The following is a 20,708-nucleotide window of genomic DNA, read 5'->3' on the forward strand; positions in this document are numbered from 1 at the left end:
ACTACACTTCAAAAAGTACTTCATTGGCTGTAAAGCGCTTTGGGATGTCCGGTGGTTGTGAAAGGCGCTATAGAATTGCGAGTCTTGTTTTCTTTATGTGGTACATAGGGTTGCCAACCCTCCAAGAGTGCCCCTGGAGTCTCCAGGAATTGAAGATTAATCTCTGGGACACTGCCGCCAGCAAAAAAACCCAGAGAGAAAAATCACTGGGGCGTTAAAAAGGGCCGTGAAACAAAGGTCTGTTTGACTGAGAGTCAAGGGTCATCCAATCGGGTAAGGGAGAGTCTGTTCACTTCCCAATTGACCGTGGGGAGACGGGGCACAGCGAGGATGGACGAGTTGGGCGACCAATGGCGGGAGTGCGGCGGCAGGGTCGTTGGAGGCAGCAGGTCATGTGACGAAACCTCCAGGCATATGTCCGGCCAGAGTTGGCAACCCCGTGCGGATTAGTTGAACCGTGCAGGGTTGGGCTCATCAGTCCTTTACCCATCAAACATCGGGAGGTCCTGAGGTGGCGAGAGGTACTATATCAATGCAAGTTATTTCTGGGCTTGTTCAGGTTTAACCTATCAGATGAAGCAAAGGTTTTTTTTTTGGTGTGGCAAGTTTCAGGTGTTGCAGGAGGTGAGAGGAGGAGCCAGCTGGTCACTTCCCTCTGTGAAATCTCTCAGCGTGAGCTCGGGATTCGGGTGTAAGCATGCAGGTGCAGCAGGCGGTTAAGAAGGCAAATGGTATGTTGGCCTTCGTAGCAAGAGGTTTCGAGTACAGGAACAAGGATGTCTTGCTACAATTGTACAGGGCCTTGGTGAGACTGCACCTTGAGTATTGTGTGCAGTTTTGGTCGCCTTACCTGAGGAAGGACGTACTTGCCATGGAAGGAGTGCAGCGAAGATTCACCAGGCTGATACCTGGGATGGCAGGAATGACATATGAGGAGAGATTGTGTCGATTGGGCTTATACTCACTGGAGTTTAGAAGATTGAGAGGGGATCTCATCGAAACCTATAAAATTCTGTCAGGCCTGGACAGACTGGATGCAGGAAGGATGTTTCTGATGGCCGGGGAGTCCAGAACCAGGGGTCACAGTCTAAGGATAAGGGGTAAGCCATTTAGGACAGAAATGAGGAGGAATTTCTTCACCCAGAGAGTGGTGAACCTGTGGAATTCTCTGCCACAGAGGGCGGTGGAGGCCAGTTCATTAAATATATTCAAGAAAGAGTTGGATATATTTCTTAAGGCTAAAGGGATCAAGGGATATGGGGAGAAGGCAGGGACAGGGTACTGAAATTGGATGAGCAGCCATGATCTCATTGAATGGCGGAGCAGGCTCGAGGGGCCGAATGGCCTACTCCTGCTCCTATCTTCTATGTTTCTGTGTGTAGACACATTGCGGATCCCAGTTCCCAACTGAAGTCACGAGGCGCTGCGTATTCCGTGGTCGCAGTAGACTGGGTTGCTTTAAATAGCCCCAGCCTCTCTGCAACATCCTTGGACGAGACTGGCCGTGTTTGCACAGTTCCCAAGTCAGACTGAACCAGTGCACTTTGCTATCAGCCACTGGCCAATTGAAAACACGCCAAATTTTGACACCAAAAAAAAAAGTAAAACAAGTCAAGAGTTTAAACAAACCGTCCTGGTGAAAATATAACACGCACAAAAAACATTGGGAAATGCTGCCTACAAGAAAGTAACTCATAGCCCTGCTTCTGTGATTCCTTATATAAAGTTATTTTATGAAGCTCGTGTCCAAACCCCCAAGTCCCGTTCACCCATCATCCCCTGTGCTCGCTGACCTACACTGGCTCCCCGACCACCAGCGCCCGGAATTTCAAATTCTCATCCTGGTGTTCAAATCCCTCCGTGGCCCTCGCCCCCCTCCCTATCTCTGTAACCTCCTCCAGCCCCTCCAACCCTCCGAGACCTCGGCGTTCCTCCATCTCCGGCCTCCTGCGCATCCCCCACTTCCTTTGCCCCACCATTGGCGGCCCGTGCCTTCAGCTGCCTAGATCCTAAGCTCCGGAATTCCCTCCCTAAACCTCCATACCTCTCGCTCCTCCTTTAAGACGCTCTTTAAAACCGACCTCTTTGACCAAGCTTTTGGTCACCTGTGCTAATGTATCCTTATGTGGCTCGGTGTCAAATTTTGTTTGATTTACGCTCCTGTGAAGCATCCTTGGGATGTTTTACTGTGTTAAAGGCGCTGTATAGATGCAAGTTGCTGTTTCGATGAGGGGGGGCGGTGTTTCTATCTTCTCCCTTCATCTCTTGAAGACACCGACTTGCAGTGGGTTCCAAGTCCATGTGCACTTGTCACCCTCTGGCACCTTGCCCTTGTGACCATTTTTCATGTGAGCCTAGACAGTGATTGGTGGCTGGGTATTTGATCATGGCGGGTGGGAAATCACAGCTTCACCTGATCCTGGATCCAATGTCCACAGACACGCACTTTCTAGCAGAGGTCACTGGATGGAGGTCTTTGGTTAACCGTGTAGGAACGTTGGGAGGAACGGGTGACTTTGAACCCATAGTTCTCAAAGCTCTCCACCACTGGGGGTTTCCCTCGCCTCGTGTCTGGGTCTGTTGTAGACTCACTGATAAAGAGATCGATCGCTGTGATTGGTCAACGACTCCATTATCGTTGTATCGCGCGACTATCAGGATGGGAGAAGACGAACTAGATGGGCCTCGGTCTTTTATCAGCTAGCAATTCCTGTGTTCCTTCACCCGTGGACCAATGATGGCCTGACATGACCCAGAGGGTTGAAGTTGTGACATTGCCTCCCCCTGATCCGTGCAGACTAAGTCCTAATGGAGAACTCACAGTAACTCTTCGCCATAACTATCTGATGCACCGCGGCCTCCCTCACATCACAGCTCAAATTAAATGGAAAACAGCTAAAGCAGCCATCCTATATTTTCCAAATTTCCTCTTGCTTTCCTGAAAGTGTTAACTCAGAGAGGTGTGTTATACACTGGGTGTGGTATACGGGCAGGTGTATTCTACCGGGAGGTGTTATATACAGAGGGCTGTGTTATATACAGGGTGACATGAATCAGTCATTCATGAAAGAAAGACTTATGAAATAATACTGAGCAGCCTACGGTTGGCGCTGTCCAGGGAGAGTATAAATACTCGGGCACGGGCCCAGCTTGCGCAGGACATTCTTAACAGGAACTAGTGAAGGACACAACTAGATCTCCATGTTGTAAAACAGTTGATTAAAGCTTTGTTTAATGCTTAGACCAAGTGCCTAGTAGTTTTCTTATGTCACAAGGCATGTTATACACAAGGCATGTTATACGCTGACTGCCAATGGTAGCAATCTAATTTCCGTGGGGATTTCTCCGACATAGAGGTGAGCAGGGGGTTTTAAGGCTAAGGCAAAATCTTAGGTTAGATCAGCTTCCCCTTTCCTGTTATATAAACCAACAGAAGTGTATTAGTTACTAGGCCGGCTGTCCAACACTCTCATTCACCTGAACCTCAAAATAACTGTTCTGACAATGTTTAGGTGAATGGAGGTGTCAAAGGTTGAAGGGCAATGGCTAGACTTGTAGAAATACTTTTGTGCTGCACACTCTTACAGCCACTAGATGACATGAACGCACTGCAGAAAAAACAATCTGTGCTGGAATATTGACAAATTGAACGACTGAAGTCTACGGGCAGATTTTTGGTCCTGCATTCTGTGATGCTTCTGGGCTTGTCTTGTGTCTTGTGCTTGGCTTCCGTGAATACCAATTAGGTGAATACTTTGGCTTCAGTTCCCACCCCACCCCCCCCCGCCCCACCCTCACAGACCTGCTCACCTTTACCGTGTAGGTGATCGCCTCACGAACAATCACCCCGTTAGTAGCCAAACAAATGGCAGCTGTCGGAGGACCGGCGCTACCACTGGGGGGAGGGTGGGCAGGAGGGTGGGCCTCAAGTCTCCTCCCAGCTCTTCTTCTAGATGCGCTGAAGCAACCACTTCCTTGAGCCCCCACCCACCGGGAGCTCAAAGATTTCTTTGTTGAAGTGAGGGAAGTGTTTTCCCAGCCACTACACTTGCTTAAAAATCTGTTCCATTTCCTGCTTTTTTTTTTCCAGTTCTGACAGAAGGTCATCAACCTGAAACGTTAACTCTCTTTCTCTCTTCACAGATGCTGCCTGGCCTGCTGAGGATCTCCAGCATTTCCTGTTTTTATTTCAGATTTCCAGCACCCGCAGCATTTTCTTTTCTTTGTATGAGATGTTTTCTAAGTTCTTGCCGCAGCGGAAACCCCCCTGAGCATTACGCTTCCCCCCTACATCCGCACCGTCCCTACTATTGTCTCTCTGTTCTTCCTCTTTTTTGTTAGAATCGGTTCACTGTAAATTAACTGTAACTTAATAAAACTTTAACTAAAACTTAACAAATTAAACTAAAATTTGGTTTGCCGGGGTGACGATGCACTCCAGTCTCCGCGGCGCCCGCCGGTCTCGGAAGGCCTCGAGCGTGCCGGCGGACACCGCGTGCTCCATCTCCAGGGCCACCCGGGCGCGAACATAGCCGCGGATGAGAGGCCGGCAATCGGGCCGGACGACCCCCTTGTCCCTCCGTTGTTGTTTTTTTTTTTGCCGCCAGCGCGGCCTTAATCGGCTGGTCACGTGGCCGTGTCCTCCTCAAAGGTCAAAGATCAACTTAAACAGTTAGACGCTGCTCCTCGTGCATTCAGAACGGCTTAGGACGTCGAAGGAGAGGGCAGCACCGCGCGCAGCCGCACCCATTGAGGTCACCGATGGGCGGCGAGGCCTCGTCCTCTCCCGGACAGCCAAGGATCTCAGCTTTGGGTGGCGAAGCGGGACTTGCGTTGTTCAGGTATTGCGGCAGGTGGCCCCCAGGCCGGGTGAGGTTCTCCCGTTCAACACCGAGCGACCGCTTCCCCACGATCTGTTGGGAGCACAGACAACAACAAGAAATAATGACAGAAAAGGACAAAGGGCGAGAAATTGACTATAGCCCCATTTGGGGCGCCAGCCTTGCCTGGGCGCTAAAAGTAGCGCCCCGGAAGCATTTGAGGCCGCCTGCTGGAAATTCAGTGGTAGTGCCCCAAAGGGAAGCGCGGCGCTACTGGAGGCACCCCACATCCCTCTTGGGGAGCTGCGACTGAATATCGTGGCGCAACGTGCCACGGCACCACACGCTGCGGCACGTCGCGCTGCGGTACTTGCAGGCCTTCCTCCCCTTCTTAAAGGGGAGGGGCCTTGTGCAGTGCGATCTGGGGCCCAGCTGGGCCCCCGAGGATCGCGAGTGCCGGCAAAAGAGCCCGGCACCGAGGAGAAGTGCCGGGCTCTTGGAACGCAGCCGGCACTCCGTGGGGGGGGGGGGGGTTCAGGAGGCCAGGGACGGGAGCGCAGGCAGGTGCTGACAGGCGGCCAACAACAAAAATGGCCGCCCCGCACCTCTCCTTTAATTTGCGCCTCCCCCACCGCAGGTAGGCCCCCCTGAACCGGTCGGACATAGCATCCGGCGGTAAATCAGGGGGCGCTTCCAAATATCGCGGCCGGGGCGTGAGCAGGGCGCTGCGCACACCGATGACGTCATCGGTAGCAGCGCAGCGCTAACGGCTAGCGCCACCGCTAGCGTCCCGCGGAATTTAGCGGGAGGCGTGGGCATTGGCTTGCGACCCACTTAGCGCCCTCTTAAGGCGCTAACGGGTGGCGCAGCCAACTGAATTTCTCCCCCAAAGAGTTTTTAACTGCAGGGGGGTTGAACATCGGGATTGACACCCGGCAGAGTGCGGTATTGAGCCGTGAAGGCTCAGAAATCTCTAGCTTCCATCCATGGGCTATGCTGCCAGGATTCCCAGCTCTATTCAAAGCAGAGCAAAGGGAGTTCTCCCCGGTGTCCCGGGTCAACATTTATCCTTGATAAAATTGAAACTTATAAAATTCTAACAGGACTAGACAGACTAGATGCAGGAAGGATGTTCCCGATGGTCGGGGAGTCCAGAACCAGGGGTCACAGTCTAAGGATAAGGGGTAAGCCATTTAGGACTGAGATGAGGAGGAATTTCTTCACCCAGAGAGCGGTGAACCTGTGGAATTCTCTACCACACAAGGCAGTTGAGGCCAATTCATTAAATATATTCAAGAAGGAGTTGGATATATTTCTTAAGGCTAAAGGGATCAAGGGATATGGGGAGAAGGCAGGGACTGGGTACTGAATTTGGATGATCAGCCATGATCTCATTAAATGGCGGAGCAGGCTCGAGGGGCCGAATGGCCTACTCCTGCTCCTATCTTCTATGTTTCTATCCCTCAACTAAAGCAGATGCTCTGGCCGTTTATCTCATCGCTGTTTGTGGGAGCTTGCTGTGCACAAATTGGCTGCCGCGATTCCGACACTAACTGCGCCTTCAAAAAGTGCCGCAAAGCACTTTAGGAAGCCCCGAGGTCGTGAAAGGCGCTATACAAATGCGAGATCTTGTTTTCAGGAGAGGGAAGGGGCGCTAGCATTGGCCGAGACGAAAGGAGTAATCGGTGCTGGGCTTTCCCATCGAGCCTTACCCTGTGCATCAGTGTCCTCTGTAGTGCCGGGGACGGTGTGGATCTGGCTGCCTCTGGCGGGATGGCGCAGTAGGTCTCCAGTATCAGAAGGTCACAGCTACGGAAGCAGCATTCCTCCACGATGCCTCGGTTCTGTCGGCTCCGACGACCCACCACTTTGCTGACTGGGGGACCAGGAAAGTGGAGCCGTTAAACGTACGAGGAATCAATCGGCATGTCGCTCAAACTGCTCACGTTCAATTTGCCTTCCTCGCATTTCGCTCCAAGGTTTTCCTTTATCTCGTTATTCCAGACCTTTTCATCACTGATAGAAAGAAATATTTTCTACACTTTTGGCAACCTGAGCCCCAGCATCACACACACTTCCCAGGGCAGGTACAGCACGGGGTTAGATACAGAGTAAAGCTCCCTCTACACTGTCCCATCAAACACTCCCAGGGCAGGTACAGCACGGGTTAGATACAGAGTAAAGCTCCCTCTACACTGTCCCATCAAACACTCCCAGGGCAGGTACAGCACGGGTTAGATACAGAGTAAAGCTCCCTCTACACTGTCCCATCAAACACTCCCAGGGCAGGTACAGCACGGGTTAGATACAGAGTAAAGCTCCCTCTACACTGCCCCATCAGCACTCCCAGGGCAGGTACAGCACGGGTTAGATACAGAGTAAAGCTCCCTCTACACTGTCCCATCAAACACTTCCCAGGGCAGGTACAGCATGGGGTTAGATACAGAGTAAAACTCCCTCTACACTGTCCCATCAAACACTCCCAGGGCAGGTACAGCACGGGTTAGATACAGAGTAAAGCTCCTTAGACACTGTCCCATCAAACACTCCCAGGGCAGGTACAGCACGGGTTAGATACAGAGTAAAGCTCCCTCTACACTGCCCCATCAAACACTCCCAGGGCAGGTACAGCACGGGTTAGATACAGAGTAAAGCGCCCTCTACACTGTCCCATCAAACACTCCCAGGGCAGGTACAGCACGGGTTAGACACAGAGTAAAGCTCCCTCTACACTGCCCCATCAGCACTCCCAGGGCAGGTACAGCACGGGTTAGATACAGAGTAAAGCTCCCTCTACACTGTCCCATCAAACACTCCCAGGGCAGGTACAGCACGGGTTAGATACAGAGTAAAGCGCCCTCTACACTGTCCCATCAAACACTCCCAGGGCAGGTACAGCACGGGTTAGACACAGAGTAAAGCTCCCTCTACACTGCCCCATCAGCACTCCCAGGGCAGGTACAGCACGGGTTAGATACAGAGTAAAGCTCCCTCTACACTGTCCCATCAAACACTCCCAGGGCAGGTACAGCACAGGTTAGATACAGAGTAAAGCACCCTCTACACTGTCCCATCAAAAACTCCCAGGGCAGGTACAGCACGGGTTAGATACAGAGTAAAGCTCCCTCTACACTGTCCCATCAAACATTCCCAGGGCAGGTACAGCACGGGTTAGATACAGAGTAAAGCTCCCTCTACACTGTCCCATCAAACACTCCCAGGGCAGGTACAGCACGGGTTAGATACAGAGTAAAGCTCCCTCTACACTGTCCCATCAAACAGTCCCAGGGCAGGTACAGCACGGGTTAGATACAGAGTAAAGCTCCCTCTACACCGTCCCAGCAAACACTCCCAGGGCAGGTACAGCACGGGTTAGATACAGAGTAAAGCTCCCTCTACACTGTCCCATCAAACACTCCCAGGGCAGGTACAGCACGGGTTAGATACAGAGTAAAGCTCCCTCTACACTGTCCCATCAAACATTCCCAGGGCAGGTACAGCACGGGTTAGATACAGAGTAAAGCTCCCTCTAAACTGTCCCAGCAAACACTCCCAGGGCAGGTACAGCACGGGTTAGATACAGAGTAAAGCTCCCTCTACACTGTCCCATCAAACACTCCCAGGGCAGGTACAGCACGGGTTAGATACAGAGTAAAGCTCCCTCTACACTGTCCCATCAAACACTCCCAGGGCAGGTACAGCACGGGTTAGATACAGAGTAAAGCTCCCCCTACACTGTCCCATCAAACACTCCCAGGGCAGGTACAGCACGGGTTAGATACAGAGTAAAGCTCCCTCTACACTGTCCCATCAAACACTCCCAGGGCAGGTACAGCACGGGTTAGATACAGAGTAAAGCTCCCTCTACACTGTCCCATCAAACACTCCCAGGGCAGGTACAGCACGGGGTTAGATACAGAGTAAAGCTCCCTCTACACTGTCCCATCAAACACTCCCAGGGCAGGTACAGCACGGGTTAGATACAGAGTAAAGCTCCCTCTACACTGTCCCCATCAAACACTTCCAGAGAGTGCATTGAATTTTACACAATGAATGTGAATGCGATAGACTTAATTATAATGGATTTTTGACTTAGAATCATAGAATGAATCAGCACAGAAGGAGGCTATTCAGCCCATCGTGCCTGTATCAACTCTTTGGTAGAGCTATACAATTAATCCCACTCATCTGCTCTTTCCCCCAGAGCCCTGCAAATGTTTCCTTTTCAACTATTTATCCAATTCCCTTTTGAAAGTTACTATTGAATCTGCTTCCACCGCCCTTTCAGGCAGCGCGTTCCAGATCACAACAACTCGCTGCGTAAAAAACATTCTCCTCTCCCCTCTGGCTCTTTTGCCGATTATCTTCAAGCTGTGTCCTCTGGTTACCGACCCTCCTGCCACTGGAAACAGTTTCTCCTTATTTACTCTATTAAAAATGCTTTATGATTTAGAGCACTTCTATTAAATCTCTCCTTAACCATCTCTGCTCTAAGGAGAACAACCCCCAGCTTCTCCAGTCTCTCCACATCACTGAAGTCTTTCACTCCTGCTACCGTTTCAGTAAATCTACTCTGCACTCTCTCTAAGGCCTTGACATCCTTCCTAAAGTGCGGTGCCCAGAATGGACCACAAGACTCCAGCTGGGGCTTAACCAATGTTTCACCAAGGTTCAGCATAACCTCCTTGACCTATGCCTCTATTTTACACAGGATGACATTGGATATACGGCACAGAAACAGGCCATTCGGCCCAACCAGTCCATGCCGGCCTTTATGCTCCACTCGAGCCTCCTCCCCTCTTTCCTCATCTAAATCTATCAGCGTAACCCTCTATTCCCTTCTCCCTCATATCCTTTCCAGCCTCCCCTTAAATGCATATTTTTAAAGGCTATTTATGTTTTCTGGAATTAACTGGAATACATTTTGGCAGAAGGAACAGGGAGAGGCCATGTACAATTAATGGCACAGTATTCAAGAGTGTGCAGGGACAGAGGGACCTGGGAGTTAATGTGCGGAGGTCCCTGAAGGTGGCGGGACATATTGAGAGAGTGGTTAGCAAAGCATATGGGATCTTGGGCTTCATAAATAGAGGTATTGAGTACAAAAGCAGAGAAGTTATGCTGAACCTTTATAAAGCACTGGTTAAAACACAACTGGAGTATTTCATCCAGTTTTGGTCACCACACTTTAGGAAGGATGTGAAGGCCCTTGAGAGGGTGCAGAGGAGATTTACCAGAATGGTTCCGGGGATGGGGGATCTTGGCTACAAGGACAGGTTGGAGAAGCTGGATTTGTTTTCATTAGAGCAAAGGAGGTTGAGGGGTGATTTGATCGAGGTGTACAAGATTATGACGGGTTTGGATAGGCTAGACGGGGAAAGGCTGTTCCCACTAGTTGATGGTACAAGGACTAGCGGACACAGATTTAAGATTTTGGGCAAGAGATACAGGGGGGGACGTGAGGAAAAACTTTTTTACGCAGCGAGTGGTGAGGACCTGGAACTCGCTGCTGACGGAAGTGGTGGAAGCGGACACACTCGGGGAAAAATTCGGTTGCTTTGCGTCTCCCGTTAGTGCTCTAAGATGGCGCTAACTGCGTGCACAGCCACTAGCGCCTGGGCACGGTGCCGCCAACCCCTCCCGCGAAATTCAGTGATGATGTCATCGCTGTGCGCAGCGCCCCACTCGCGCCCCGGCCGTGATCTTCGGTAGCGCCCCCTGACTTCCCGCCAGACGCTATGTCCGATGAGGTCAGGGGGGGCCTACCCGCGGCCGGGGCGGTGCTATTTAAAGGCGAGGTGCCGGGCGGCCATTTTTGTTGCTGGCCACCTGCCAGCACCTGCCTCCCTTGCCGTCCCCGGCCTCCTGAGCACCCGCCCCGCCACGGAGTGCCGGCTGCGCTCCGTGAGTCCGGCACTTCTCTTGAGTGCCGGGCTCTTTTGCCGGCACTCCGATCCCCGGTGATCCAGCTGGGCCCCGGGTCGCGCTGCGCAAGGCCCCTCCCCTTTAAGAAGAGGAGGAAGGCTTGCAATACCGCGGCGCGACGTTCCCTCGCAGTGCCCCAAGAGGGATGCGGGGCGCTACCACTCAATTTCGGCCGCGGGGCTGCTAACTTTTTCAGGGTAGCGCCCCAACGGAGTTAGCGCCTCAAAAGGGGCGCAACTCAACTTTCCCCCCTCAATATTTTCAAGGGGAGACTGGATAGGCACTGGAGGGAAATAAACTTGCAGGGCTACGGGAATAGAGCGGGGGAATGGGGCTGACTGGATTGCTCCACAGAGAGCTGGCACTGACTCAATGGGCCGAAGGGCCTCCTTCTGTGCCGTTATGACTCTACTGAGATGTTGTCTTTTATATAGATAATAAAGTTAATCGCAATAGCGAGGTGTTCAAACCGCAGGGGGTACAAGCTACTAATGAAGACATTAGGAGTAAGAAATAAAATCAGGGCGAACCTTTTCACCACAAGGTTGGTACAGTTATGGAATAGGCTACCAGGGAAAGACATTGAAGTGGACGGTATATAAATGGGCCGAAGAGAGAAGGGATTGAGTCGAAGGGTGAGATGGTGGACTGGCAACATTATTCTCTGAAAAGGGACAGAGCCGTTACTGTTCCTAGAAAATTCGTGTTTTTCCGATAGAGGGAGATCCAGCAAGGATCTGGAGAGTGTATATCAGATACCATGCAGAGTATGGCCTGGGCCATTGATGATTTAAAAAAAAAATTTGTTCATGGGATGTGGACGTCGCTGGCAAGGCCAGCATTTATTGCCCATCCCTAATTGCCCCTTGAGAAGGTGGTGGTGAGCCGCCTTCTTGAACCGCTGCAGTCCGTGTGGTGAAGGTGCTCCCACAGTGCTGTTAGGGAGGGAGTTTCGGGATTTTGACCCAGCGCCGATGAAGGATCGGCCGATATATTTCCAAGTCAGGATGGTGTGTGACTTGGAGGGGAACTTGGAGGTGGTGGTGTTCCCATGTGCCTTCTAGGTGATAGAGGTCGCGGGTTTGAGAGGTGCTGCCGAAGAAGCCTTGGCGAGTTGCCGCAGTGCATCTTGTAGATGGTACACACTGCAGCCACGGTGCGCTGGTTCTGGAGGGAGTGAATGTTTAAGGTGGTCAATGGGGTGCCAATCAAGTGGGCTGCTTTGTCTTGGATGGTGTCAAGCTTCTTGAGTGTTGTTGGAGCTGCACTCATCCAGGCAAGTGGAGAGTATTCCATCACACTCCTGACTTGTGCCTTGTAGATGGTGGAAAGGCTCTGGGGAGTCAGGAGGTGAGACACTCGCCGCAGAATACCCAGCCTCTGGCCTGCTCTTGTTGCCACAGTATTTATGTGGCTGGTCCAGTTAAGTTTCTGGTCAATGGTGACCCCTAGGATATTGATGGTGGGGGATTCAGCGATGGTAATGCCGTTGAATGTCAAGGGGCGGTGGTTAGACTCTCGCTTGTTGGAGATAGTCATTGCCTGGTACTTGTGTGGCGCGAATGTTACCTGCCACTTATCAGCTCAAGCCTGAACGTCGTCCAGGTCTTGCTGCATGTGGGCATAGACTGCTTCATTATCTGAGGAGTTGTGAATGGCACTGAACACTGTGCAGTCATCAGCGAACATCCCCACTTCTGACCTTATGATGGAGGGAAGGTCATTGATGAAGCAGATGAAGATGGTCGGGCCTAGGACACTGCCCTGAGGAACTCCTGCAGCGATGTCCTAAATGATGCTTTGATTCATCTACCAGTTAGCTTTCCATGAAATTCCGTAACCTGCCAAACTATGGGTGAAGCCATGTAAACATGCCCCATTGAACTTACAACAGGGTAAATACACCCAGTCAGGATTTCTAGTCCCTAGACTAGTTACATGTCATGAACTGTAAATATAACTTAACTTAACTGTAAATATAACTTAACTTATGTGTAAATATAACTTAACTTAATGGGGAGTTCTCCCCGGTGTCCTGGCCAATATTTATCCCTCAACCAACATCAATAAAGCAGATGATCTGGTTCTTGTCACATTGCTGTTTTTGTGGGATCTTGTTGTGCACAGGTTGGCTGCAATGTTTGCCTTCATAACAACAGCGCCTGCAGTTCATTGGTTGCAACGTGTCGCGGGGGCATCTCGGGGATGTGATAAGGTGCTATCGAAATGCAAGCTCTCTCGTTCTCCAAAGATGAGTGAAAAGTACCACAGAACTGAGATCGATAGTGAGGCCACAACTGGAGTATTGCGTCCAGTTCTGGTCACCACACTTTAGGAAGTATGTGAAGGCCCCTGAGAGGGTGCCTCTTTGTCACCTGCCCTCATATCTCCTTATGGGCCGTTTTACTACGTTAAAGGTGCTATATAAATGCAAGTTGTTGTTGTGCATTTTGCTCCTCCCTTTATTCTGAGTTGAACCAGTGCTGCAGGGAGGGTTTCAGACTCTTATTTGTGTTGCGTCTACGTTTTATGATAATTAAAGATTAAAAATGCGCGTTCTCACCAAAATAAAAGCCCCTTTCCGCACAGATGAACTGCAGTGTGTCCACAAGTTCCGATCCACATAGCGTCTCCTCCAGTCGCGCCTCAGATACCCCTATGCAAACGGTGAGAGCAAGCAAGACGCACAGTGGCTGCACAGGGCTCCTGGAACCAGCTACCTAGGAAAGGGAAAGAGAGGTGCCTCAATTTACTTTTGTCGAACCTTGTTGTCCTGGTTCTCAGGATCACTCAGCCCCAGTATCCTCGGCCTTCCGTTCCTCGGACCGTCGACCGGCTTCTAAAACCCAATTTTGCCACCGCCTAGCCACTTGATTTATCTCAACCTTATCTCCAGGTCTTTCAAACCTTGAACCTGTGGCACGGACCTTAACCCTTTGTTAGGGTCGCCAGCCATCCATGATTGGCCCTGGAGTCTCCGAGAATTAAAGATTAATCTCCAGGTCACTGTCGCGATCAAAACCCGGGAGAAAAATCATAGGGGTGTTAAAAATATCGTGTTTTTTCCACATTCTTTGAACTCTTTTGGTTACTGGTTATAGAAATATTGGAAATGGGGAGAAAAAGTGCTGCTTGACAATGCGGGGCTGTTGGAGACAGGCGATCATGTGATGGAACCTCCAGGAATATGTACAACCAAAGCTGGCAACCCTACCCTTTATCCATACTCAATTCTCAGAGGGTGAGATAAAATTGTACTCCATCCTGACTCATTCTCGGACCGACGTAGACATCAGACTAAAAGGAGCATGCTCAGCATGTGAAGTTAGGGCAAGGCTAGCCCAACTTACACTATTATGTAACGCATTTCCCAAGGGATTTAATCAGGACAGCTGTGGGCGCTGAGCAGGAGGTAGGAGAGAAGTTAGGGGAAGTGATCAAAGGCAACGTCAAAGTAGCCCTTGTCACCTGAAGGCTCGATTTCCCTCATCAGCCTCCCCAGCCCCACGTAAACTCCAGCTCACCCAGAGCTCCGTGGCCAACATCCTATTCCACACAGAGTCCCCCTTCTCCCATCATGGCTGTCCTTGCTGATATCCATTGACTCCCCATTCCTCAGTGTATCAACTTCAGAATCCATGTCCGTGTCTTCCAATCCCTCCATGCTGTCGGTCCACCTGATCTCTACAACCTTCTCCAATTCTGGGTCCCCCCACTCCCGCCCTCTGCTCCTCCAGACTCTGGGCGCCCCTCCCTTCACTCTGCTCCCCCATCAATGGCCGAATCTTCAGCCATCTCATTTCTGCTTTCTGGAATTCTCTTTCTAAACCCCTTCGTCTCGCTGCCTCTCTATCGCCACCTTCAAAAGCCACCTCAAAACTTATTAAGTGCCCTTTGTTACAGCGGGGCAGTCTCTACGCACCCCACTCTGGGAGAACATTAAGAGGCTCCTCAATAGGGTTGGCCAACTCTGGTTGGATGTATTCCTGGAGGTGTCATCACATGACCTCCTGCCTCTGACCAGTCTGCCATTGGTCGCCCGACATGTCCATCTTTGCGGTGCCCCACCTTCCCACGGCCAATTGGAAAGTGAATAGACTCTCAGTACCTGATTGGTTGATTCTTGACTCTCAGTCAAACAGCCTTTTTTCCCTCAATGTCCAATATTTTTCTAACTAGTAAACAAAAGTGTTCAAAATTTCGGATTGTCCCTATGATTTTTCTCCGGGGTGTTTGCTGGCGGCAGTGTCCTGGAGATTAGCCTTAAATTCCTGGAGACTCCAGGGCCAATCCTGGAGCGTTGGCAACCCCAGTGTCTCAGTGGGTAGCACTCTCGCCTCTGAGTCAGAAAGTTGTGGGTTCAAGTCCTCACTCCAGGGACTTGAGCCTACAAAACTGGGCTGACAGTCCAGTGCAGTGCTGAGGGAGTGCTGCATTGTCGGAGGTGCCGTCTTTCGGATGAGACGCTAAACCGAGGCCCCGTCTGCTCTCTCAGGTGGATGTAAAAGATCCCACGGCCACTATTTCGAAGAAGAGCAAGGGAGTTCTCCCCGGTGTCCTGGGGCCAATATTTATCCCTCAACCAACATAACAAAAAACAGATTATCTGGTCATTATCACATTGCTGTTTGTGGGACCTTGCTGTGCGCAAATTAGCTGCTGCGTTTCCCACATTACAACAGTGACTCCACTTCAAAAAGTGACTGTAAAGCGCTTTGAAACGTCCGGTGGTCATGAAAGGCGCTATATAAATGCAAGTCTTTCTTAGTCCTTGAAATATAAGGATAAATTCAGCGTTCCCAGTAGAGAGGTGCGGGACAGAGACTGGGCAACAATGCCGTAGCGGTAAGTCTTGGACTTGTACTCGTTTCGAGCATGGCTTCTAAATGAATTTACCCTATAGCCAATGCTTTATTGTAAAAGAGTCTCACTTGGACTACTGCGCACAGTTCTGGTCTCCATATCACAAAAGGGACTTAGAGCCACTGGCGGGAGGAGGTGTAAAAAAAGATTTACAAGGATGATACTAGAACTGAGAGGGTATAACCGTCAGGAAAGACTGAACAGGCGGGGGCTCTTTTCTCTAGAAAAGAGAAGGCTGAGGGGGGCGAACTGATCGAGGTCTTTAAAATTAGGAAGGGGTTCGATGGGGTAGCCACAGAGCAAATGTTTCCACTTGTAGGGGGAGTCCAAAACTAATGGTCATAAACACAAGATAGTCACTAATAAATCCAATCGGGAATTCAGGTGAACCTTCTTTACCCAGAGAGTGGGGAGAATGTGGAACTCGCTGCCACAGGGAGTGGTTGAGACGAATAGCAGAGGTGGATTTAAGGGGGAGCTGGATAAACACACGAGGGAGAAAGGAATAGAAGGATATGCTGATGGGTGAGATGAAGAGGAGTGGGAGGAGGCTGGTGTGGAGCATAAACACCGGCACGGACCTGATGGGCCGAATGGCCTGTTTCTGTGCTGTGAATTCCATGTAATTCTGTGCAGTCAGCACACACTCCAGTATTAAGATAATAATAAGGGTACTTCACAATAGCATGATGCAGGGCGAAGGGTACTCAGTTCCTATGCGACAATGACTTGCAAGGTCCTGGTAGCTTTTAAAGCCAGACCTCTTCAGACAGCCATCACTGTCTACAACACAACAATGAACCGCACGGATACACCATTAGAAGCAGTGCCAACAACACCAGGCTGTGGAATTAACCCGTTAAGTACTGTGTGTCCTGAGGGGGGACAGGCACATGCCGAAGCTTCCCGCTGGCCAATCCAACCAACACTGGGAGAACTAGCTGGTCAGTAGGTTTGACGGACTGCCTTCAGGACTTTCTGACATTAAACCATGAGCGATCAGCAGAATAGTCCTTTTTAAAAAAACTCACTCCCCTCTAATCCCGCCCTCCGTCCCTATCTCTCTTCGCTCCTCTCCCGAAGGCACTGACCCTTGCTTGAGTAGGGTTCCATGGGTACCAGTTATCTCCGATCGTATAGATCTCGAGGGTGAGTTCTCAGAAGGGTCATAAAGAGGAGCTATCAAGTGGATAGTGAGGTGATGAGAGGGTTATCAGGGAACTGGTGAGGAGAGGATTTATCAGAGAGATAGTGAAGGGGTTATCAAATGGATAGTGAAAGGGTTTCCTAAATAATAACAATGGCTACACTTCAAAATAATTCATTGGCTGTGAAGCGCTTTGAGATGACCTGGGGATGCGAAAGGCGCTATAGCAATGCAAATTCTTTCTTTATATTTTCTGTTTCTGTCTCAGATTTCCAACATTTGCAGTTGCTTTAATCTATCCGACACACACATTGGATGTAATATTTATTCTGCACCAGTCTATTGAGATGCCTTATGCTGGAAATGTGGAAAGTCTCAGCCTCTAAGGGGTTAATGTGACAAAGCAAATAAACGGTAAATAACCTTTCGGGCCCAAGTCGCTCCCTGTGCTTCTTAACGTGACCTTTAACCCTTAGCCTGGTTCAGAGCTGACTGTGTTCAGGAGCGATTGAAAGGGCTTCTGGACTTTGACAGATACGAATACCCCAAAATATCACAACCTCAAAATACCCAAAGTCAAAATCTCCCCCCCCAATCGAATACAACACCCCCATGCTGAAAAATCCTCCCCAGTAAACCCCCTACAAATAATCCCACCCCTAAAATACCCCCATCCGAATATGTCCCGTACTGAATATAACTGCCAGCCTGCATAAAACCCCCTCCTGCAATGTCACCTCCCTACTCTGATATAACCTGACCTGTATATAATCTCCATCCTCTATATAACCCCCACTATGAATATACCAGCCCAAATAGAACCCTTCCACCCCCCAAATGACCCTCACAATGAACATAACACCCACTCCCCAGTATAACACCCACCCTACTATACCTGCCCCCTTGACTATAACCCCTTCATCGGGGATTGTACCCACAGCCTTCTGGCTCAGAGCTGAGAGCGATAGCAACAGAGCCAAGCTGACACGTGTGTCCGAGCGTGCACAGCAGCATGGCAAAAAAAGTCATGACTGAGTGCAAGAATGCAGTGGGTAGCACACTCGCCTCTGAGTCAGAAGGTTGTGGGTTCGAGCCCCACTCCAGAGACTTGAGCACAAAAATCTAGGCTGACGCTCCCAGTGCAGTACTGAGGGAGCGCCGCACTGTCGGAGGGACAGTTCTGAGGGACCGCCGCACTGTCGGAGGGACAGTACTGAGGGAGCGCCGCACTGTCGGAGGGGCAGTACTGAGGGAGTGCTGCACTGTCGGAGGGACAGTACTGAGGGAGCGCCGCACTGTCGGAGGGACAGTTCTGAGGGACCGCCGCACTGTCGGAGGGACAGTACTGAGGGAGCGCCGCACTGTCGGAGGGGCAGTACTGAGGGAGTGCTGCACTGTCGGAGGGACAGTACTGAGGGAGCGCCGCACTGTCGGAGGGGCAGTACTGAGGGAGTGCTGCACTGTCGGAGGGACAGTACTGAGGGAGCGCCGCACTGTCGGAGGGGCGGTACTGAGGGAGTGCTGCACTGTCGGAGGGGCAGTACTGAGGGAGCGCCGCACTGTCGGAGGGGCAGTACTTAGGGAGCGCCGCACTGTCGGAGGGGCAGTACTGAGGGGGTGCCGCACTGTCGGAGGGGCAGTTCTGAGGGACCGCCGCACTGTCGGAGGGACAGTACTGAGGGAGCGCCGCACTGTCGGAGGGGCAGTACTGAGGGAGTGCTGCACTGTCGGAGGGACAGTACTGAGGGAGCGCCGCACTGTCGGAGGGGCGGTACTGAGGGAGTGCTGCACTGTCGGAGGGGCAGTACTGAGGGAGCGCCGCACTGTCGGAGGGGCAGTACTTAGGGAGCGCCGCACTGTCGGAGGGGCAGTACTGAGGGGGTGCCGCACTGTCGGAGGGGCAGTTCTGAGGGAGCGCCGCACTGTCGGAGGGGCAGTACTGAGGGAGCGCCGCACTGTCGGAGGGACAGTTCTGAGGGAGCGCTGCACTGTCGGAGGGACAGTACTGAGGGAGCGCCGCACTGTCAGAGGTGCTGTCTTTCGGATGAGACGTTAAACCGAGACCCCGTCTGCTCTCTCAGGTGGATATTAAAGATCGGATGACAGGAGAGATGGGAATTCTCCCCGGTGTCCTGGCCAAAATGCCCCCATCAACCAACACCACCAGAAACACGTTAACTGGTCACTGCATCTCATCACTGTTTATGGGACCTTGCCGTGCACAAAATGCAACATAACAACAGTGATTTTGGCAAAAGAACCAGAGGGGGAGATGAGGAGAATTTTTTTTACGCAGCGAGTTGTGATCTGGAATGCGCTGCCTGAAAAGGCGGTGGAAGCAGATTCAATAGTAACTTTCTAAAGGCAATTGGATAAATACTTGAAAAGGATAATTTTGCAGGGCTGTGGGGGAAAGAGCAGGGGGGAGTGGGACTAATTAGAGAGCTCGTTCAAAGAGCCGGCACAGGCACGACGGGCTGAATGGCCTCCTTCTGCGCTGTACCATTTATTTCATACAAAGCGCAGCAGCACGCAATGTAGAAACATGAGGCCCTTTTCTTCGTAATGATTTGAAGAAGGCGAAAACCCTGCGGAGCAATTGTGAAAAAAATCGGCGAAACGCTTGAGAAGTTCGAAGTTACCTTAAAGGGGCGCGTCCCCGTGCAAGGGGAGACCTGATGGTTCCCACTGACGCCGAGAGCCTGATGCCTTCCCATCGTCGAGCAGCTTGCTGTACTCCCCCCCTAGGCACTAACCACGGGAAAGCTCCACGGAGCAGCCGAGACCCAGAAACAACACGGAGCTGATAGCTGCAGCAGACGTTATCGATCTGTGTCGGGAGGACTTTGCTCCACTGAGGTTGCTAGCCAGGCTGTGTGTGTGTATGTGTGTGTGTGTGAGGGAGGGAGGGAGGGAGGGGGCTGGGCGAGAGCACAGTTGACTGCTGTGTAGCTGCCATTAGCAGGCGGTCAAATTATTCCACTTTGCACATAGAATGTACAGCACAGAAAGAGGCTGACGTAAGAAAACTACTAGGCACTTGGTCTAAGCGTTAAGCAAAGCTTTAATCAACTGTTTTACAACATGGCGGTCTAGTTGTGTCCTTCACTAGTTCCTGTTAAGAATGTCCTGCGCAAGCTGGGCCCGTGCCCGAGTATTTATACTCTCCCTGGACAGCGCCACCCACAGGATGCTCAGTATTATTTCATAAGTCTTTCTTTCATGAATGACTGATTCATGTCAGAGGCCATTCGGCCCAACTGGTCCGTGCCGGTGTTTATGCTCCACACGAGCCTCTTCCCACCCTCCTTCATCTCACCCCATCATCATATCCTTCTATTCCTTTCTCCCTCATGTGTTTATCCAGCTTCCTCTTAAATGCATCTATACTATTCGCCTCAACCACTCCCTGTGGTAGCGAGTTCCACATTCTCACCACTCTCTGGGTAAAGAAGTTTCTTCTGAATTCCGCATTGGATTTATTGATTTTTTAACATTCGCTTATGGAATCTGGGCAAGGCTGGCATTTATTGCCCATCCCTAGTTGCCCCTTGAGACGGTGGTGGTGAGCCGCCTTCTTGAACCGCTGCAGTCCGTGTGGTGAAGGTACTCCCACAGTGCTGTTGGGGAGGGAGTTCCAGGATTTTGACCCAGCGACGATGAAGGAACGGCCGATATATTTCCAAGTCGGGATTGTTGTGTATGTAACCGTTTACCTTTAAGGGAACTATAGAATGTAACCGTTCGCCTTTAAGAGCACTACTTTAGGGTGGCACTATCTATTGGCTCATGTATACTGTAATACCGATAGTGACCACACCAGTATATAAGGGTTGTGATACGTTAACTAGGGCAGAATCGCCCGAGCCTCTGAATAGTAAAGACGTGTTTTATTTTGTTAACAGTGGAGTCTGTGATTATTTATAATACAACCCACAGACTTAACATTGGCG

General features: G+C 51.0%; 1 protein-coding gene across 1 annotated transcript; it reads right to left on the bottom strand.

Annotated features, from left to right (window-relative positions):
* Positions 1-954: 954 nt before the first annotated feature.
* On the bottom strand, positions 955-19,597 carry LOC147099611 (insulin-like growth factor 2). Its single transcript, XM_085969868.1, has 4 exons — positions 19,398-19,597; positions 13,309-13,465; positions 6,533-6,696; positions 955-4,913 (listed from the first exon to the last, which is right to left on the bottom strand). The coding sequence occupies exons 1-4, from the start codon at positions 19,470-19,472 to the stop codon at positions 4,695-4,697; spliced, it is 615 nt and encodes a 204-aa protein (XP_085825994.1). The 5' UTR covers positions 19,473-19,597; the 3' UTR covers positions 955-4,694.
* Positions 19,598-20,708: the final 1,111 nt, after the last annotated feature.

The sequence above is a fragment of the Somniosus microcephalus genome, chromosome 28 (genome assembly GCF_052327205.1).
Source record: "Somniosus microcephalus isolate GS21.2 chromosome 28, FLI_Smic_1.0, whole genome shotgun sequence".
Lineage (NCBI taxonomy): Eukaryota > Metazoa > Chordata > Chondrichthyes > Squaliformes > Somniosidae > Somniosus > Somniosus microcephalus.

Excerpts from the sequence above, each read along its gene's own strand:
- LOC147099611 (XM_085969868.1), bottom strand. The coding sequence starts at position 19,472 with ATGGGAAGGCATCAGGCTCTCGGCGTCAGTGGGAACCATCAGGTCTCC. Across the intron at positions 13,466-19,397 it reads CGGGGACGCGCCCCTTTAAG|GTAGCTGGTTCCAGGAGCCC; the intron begins GTAACTTCGAAC and ends TCCCTTTCCTAG. Across the intron at positions 6,697-13,308 it reads GGAAAGGGGCTTTTATTTTG|TCAGCAAAGTGGTGGGTCGT; the intron begins GTGAGAACGCGC and ends CTGGTCCCCCAG.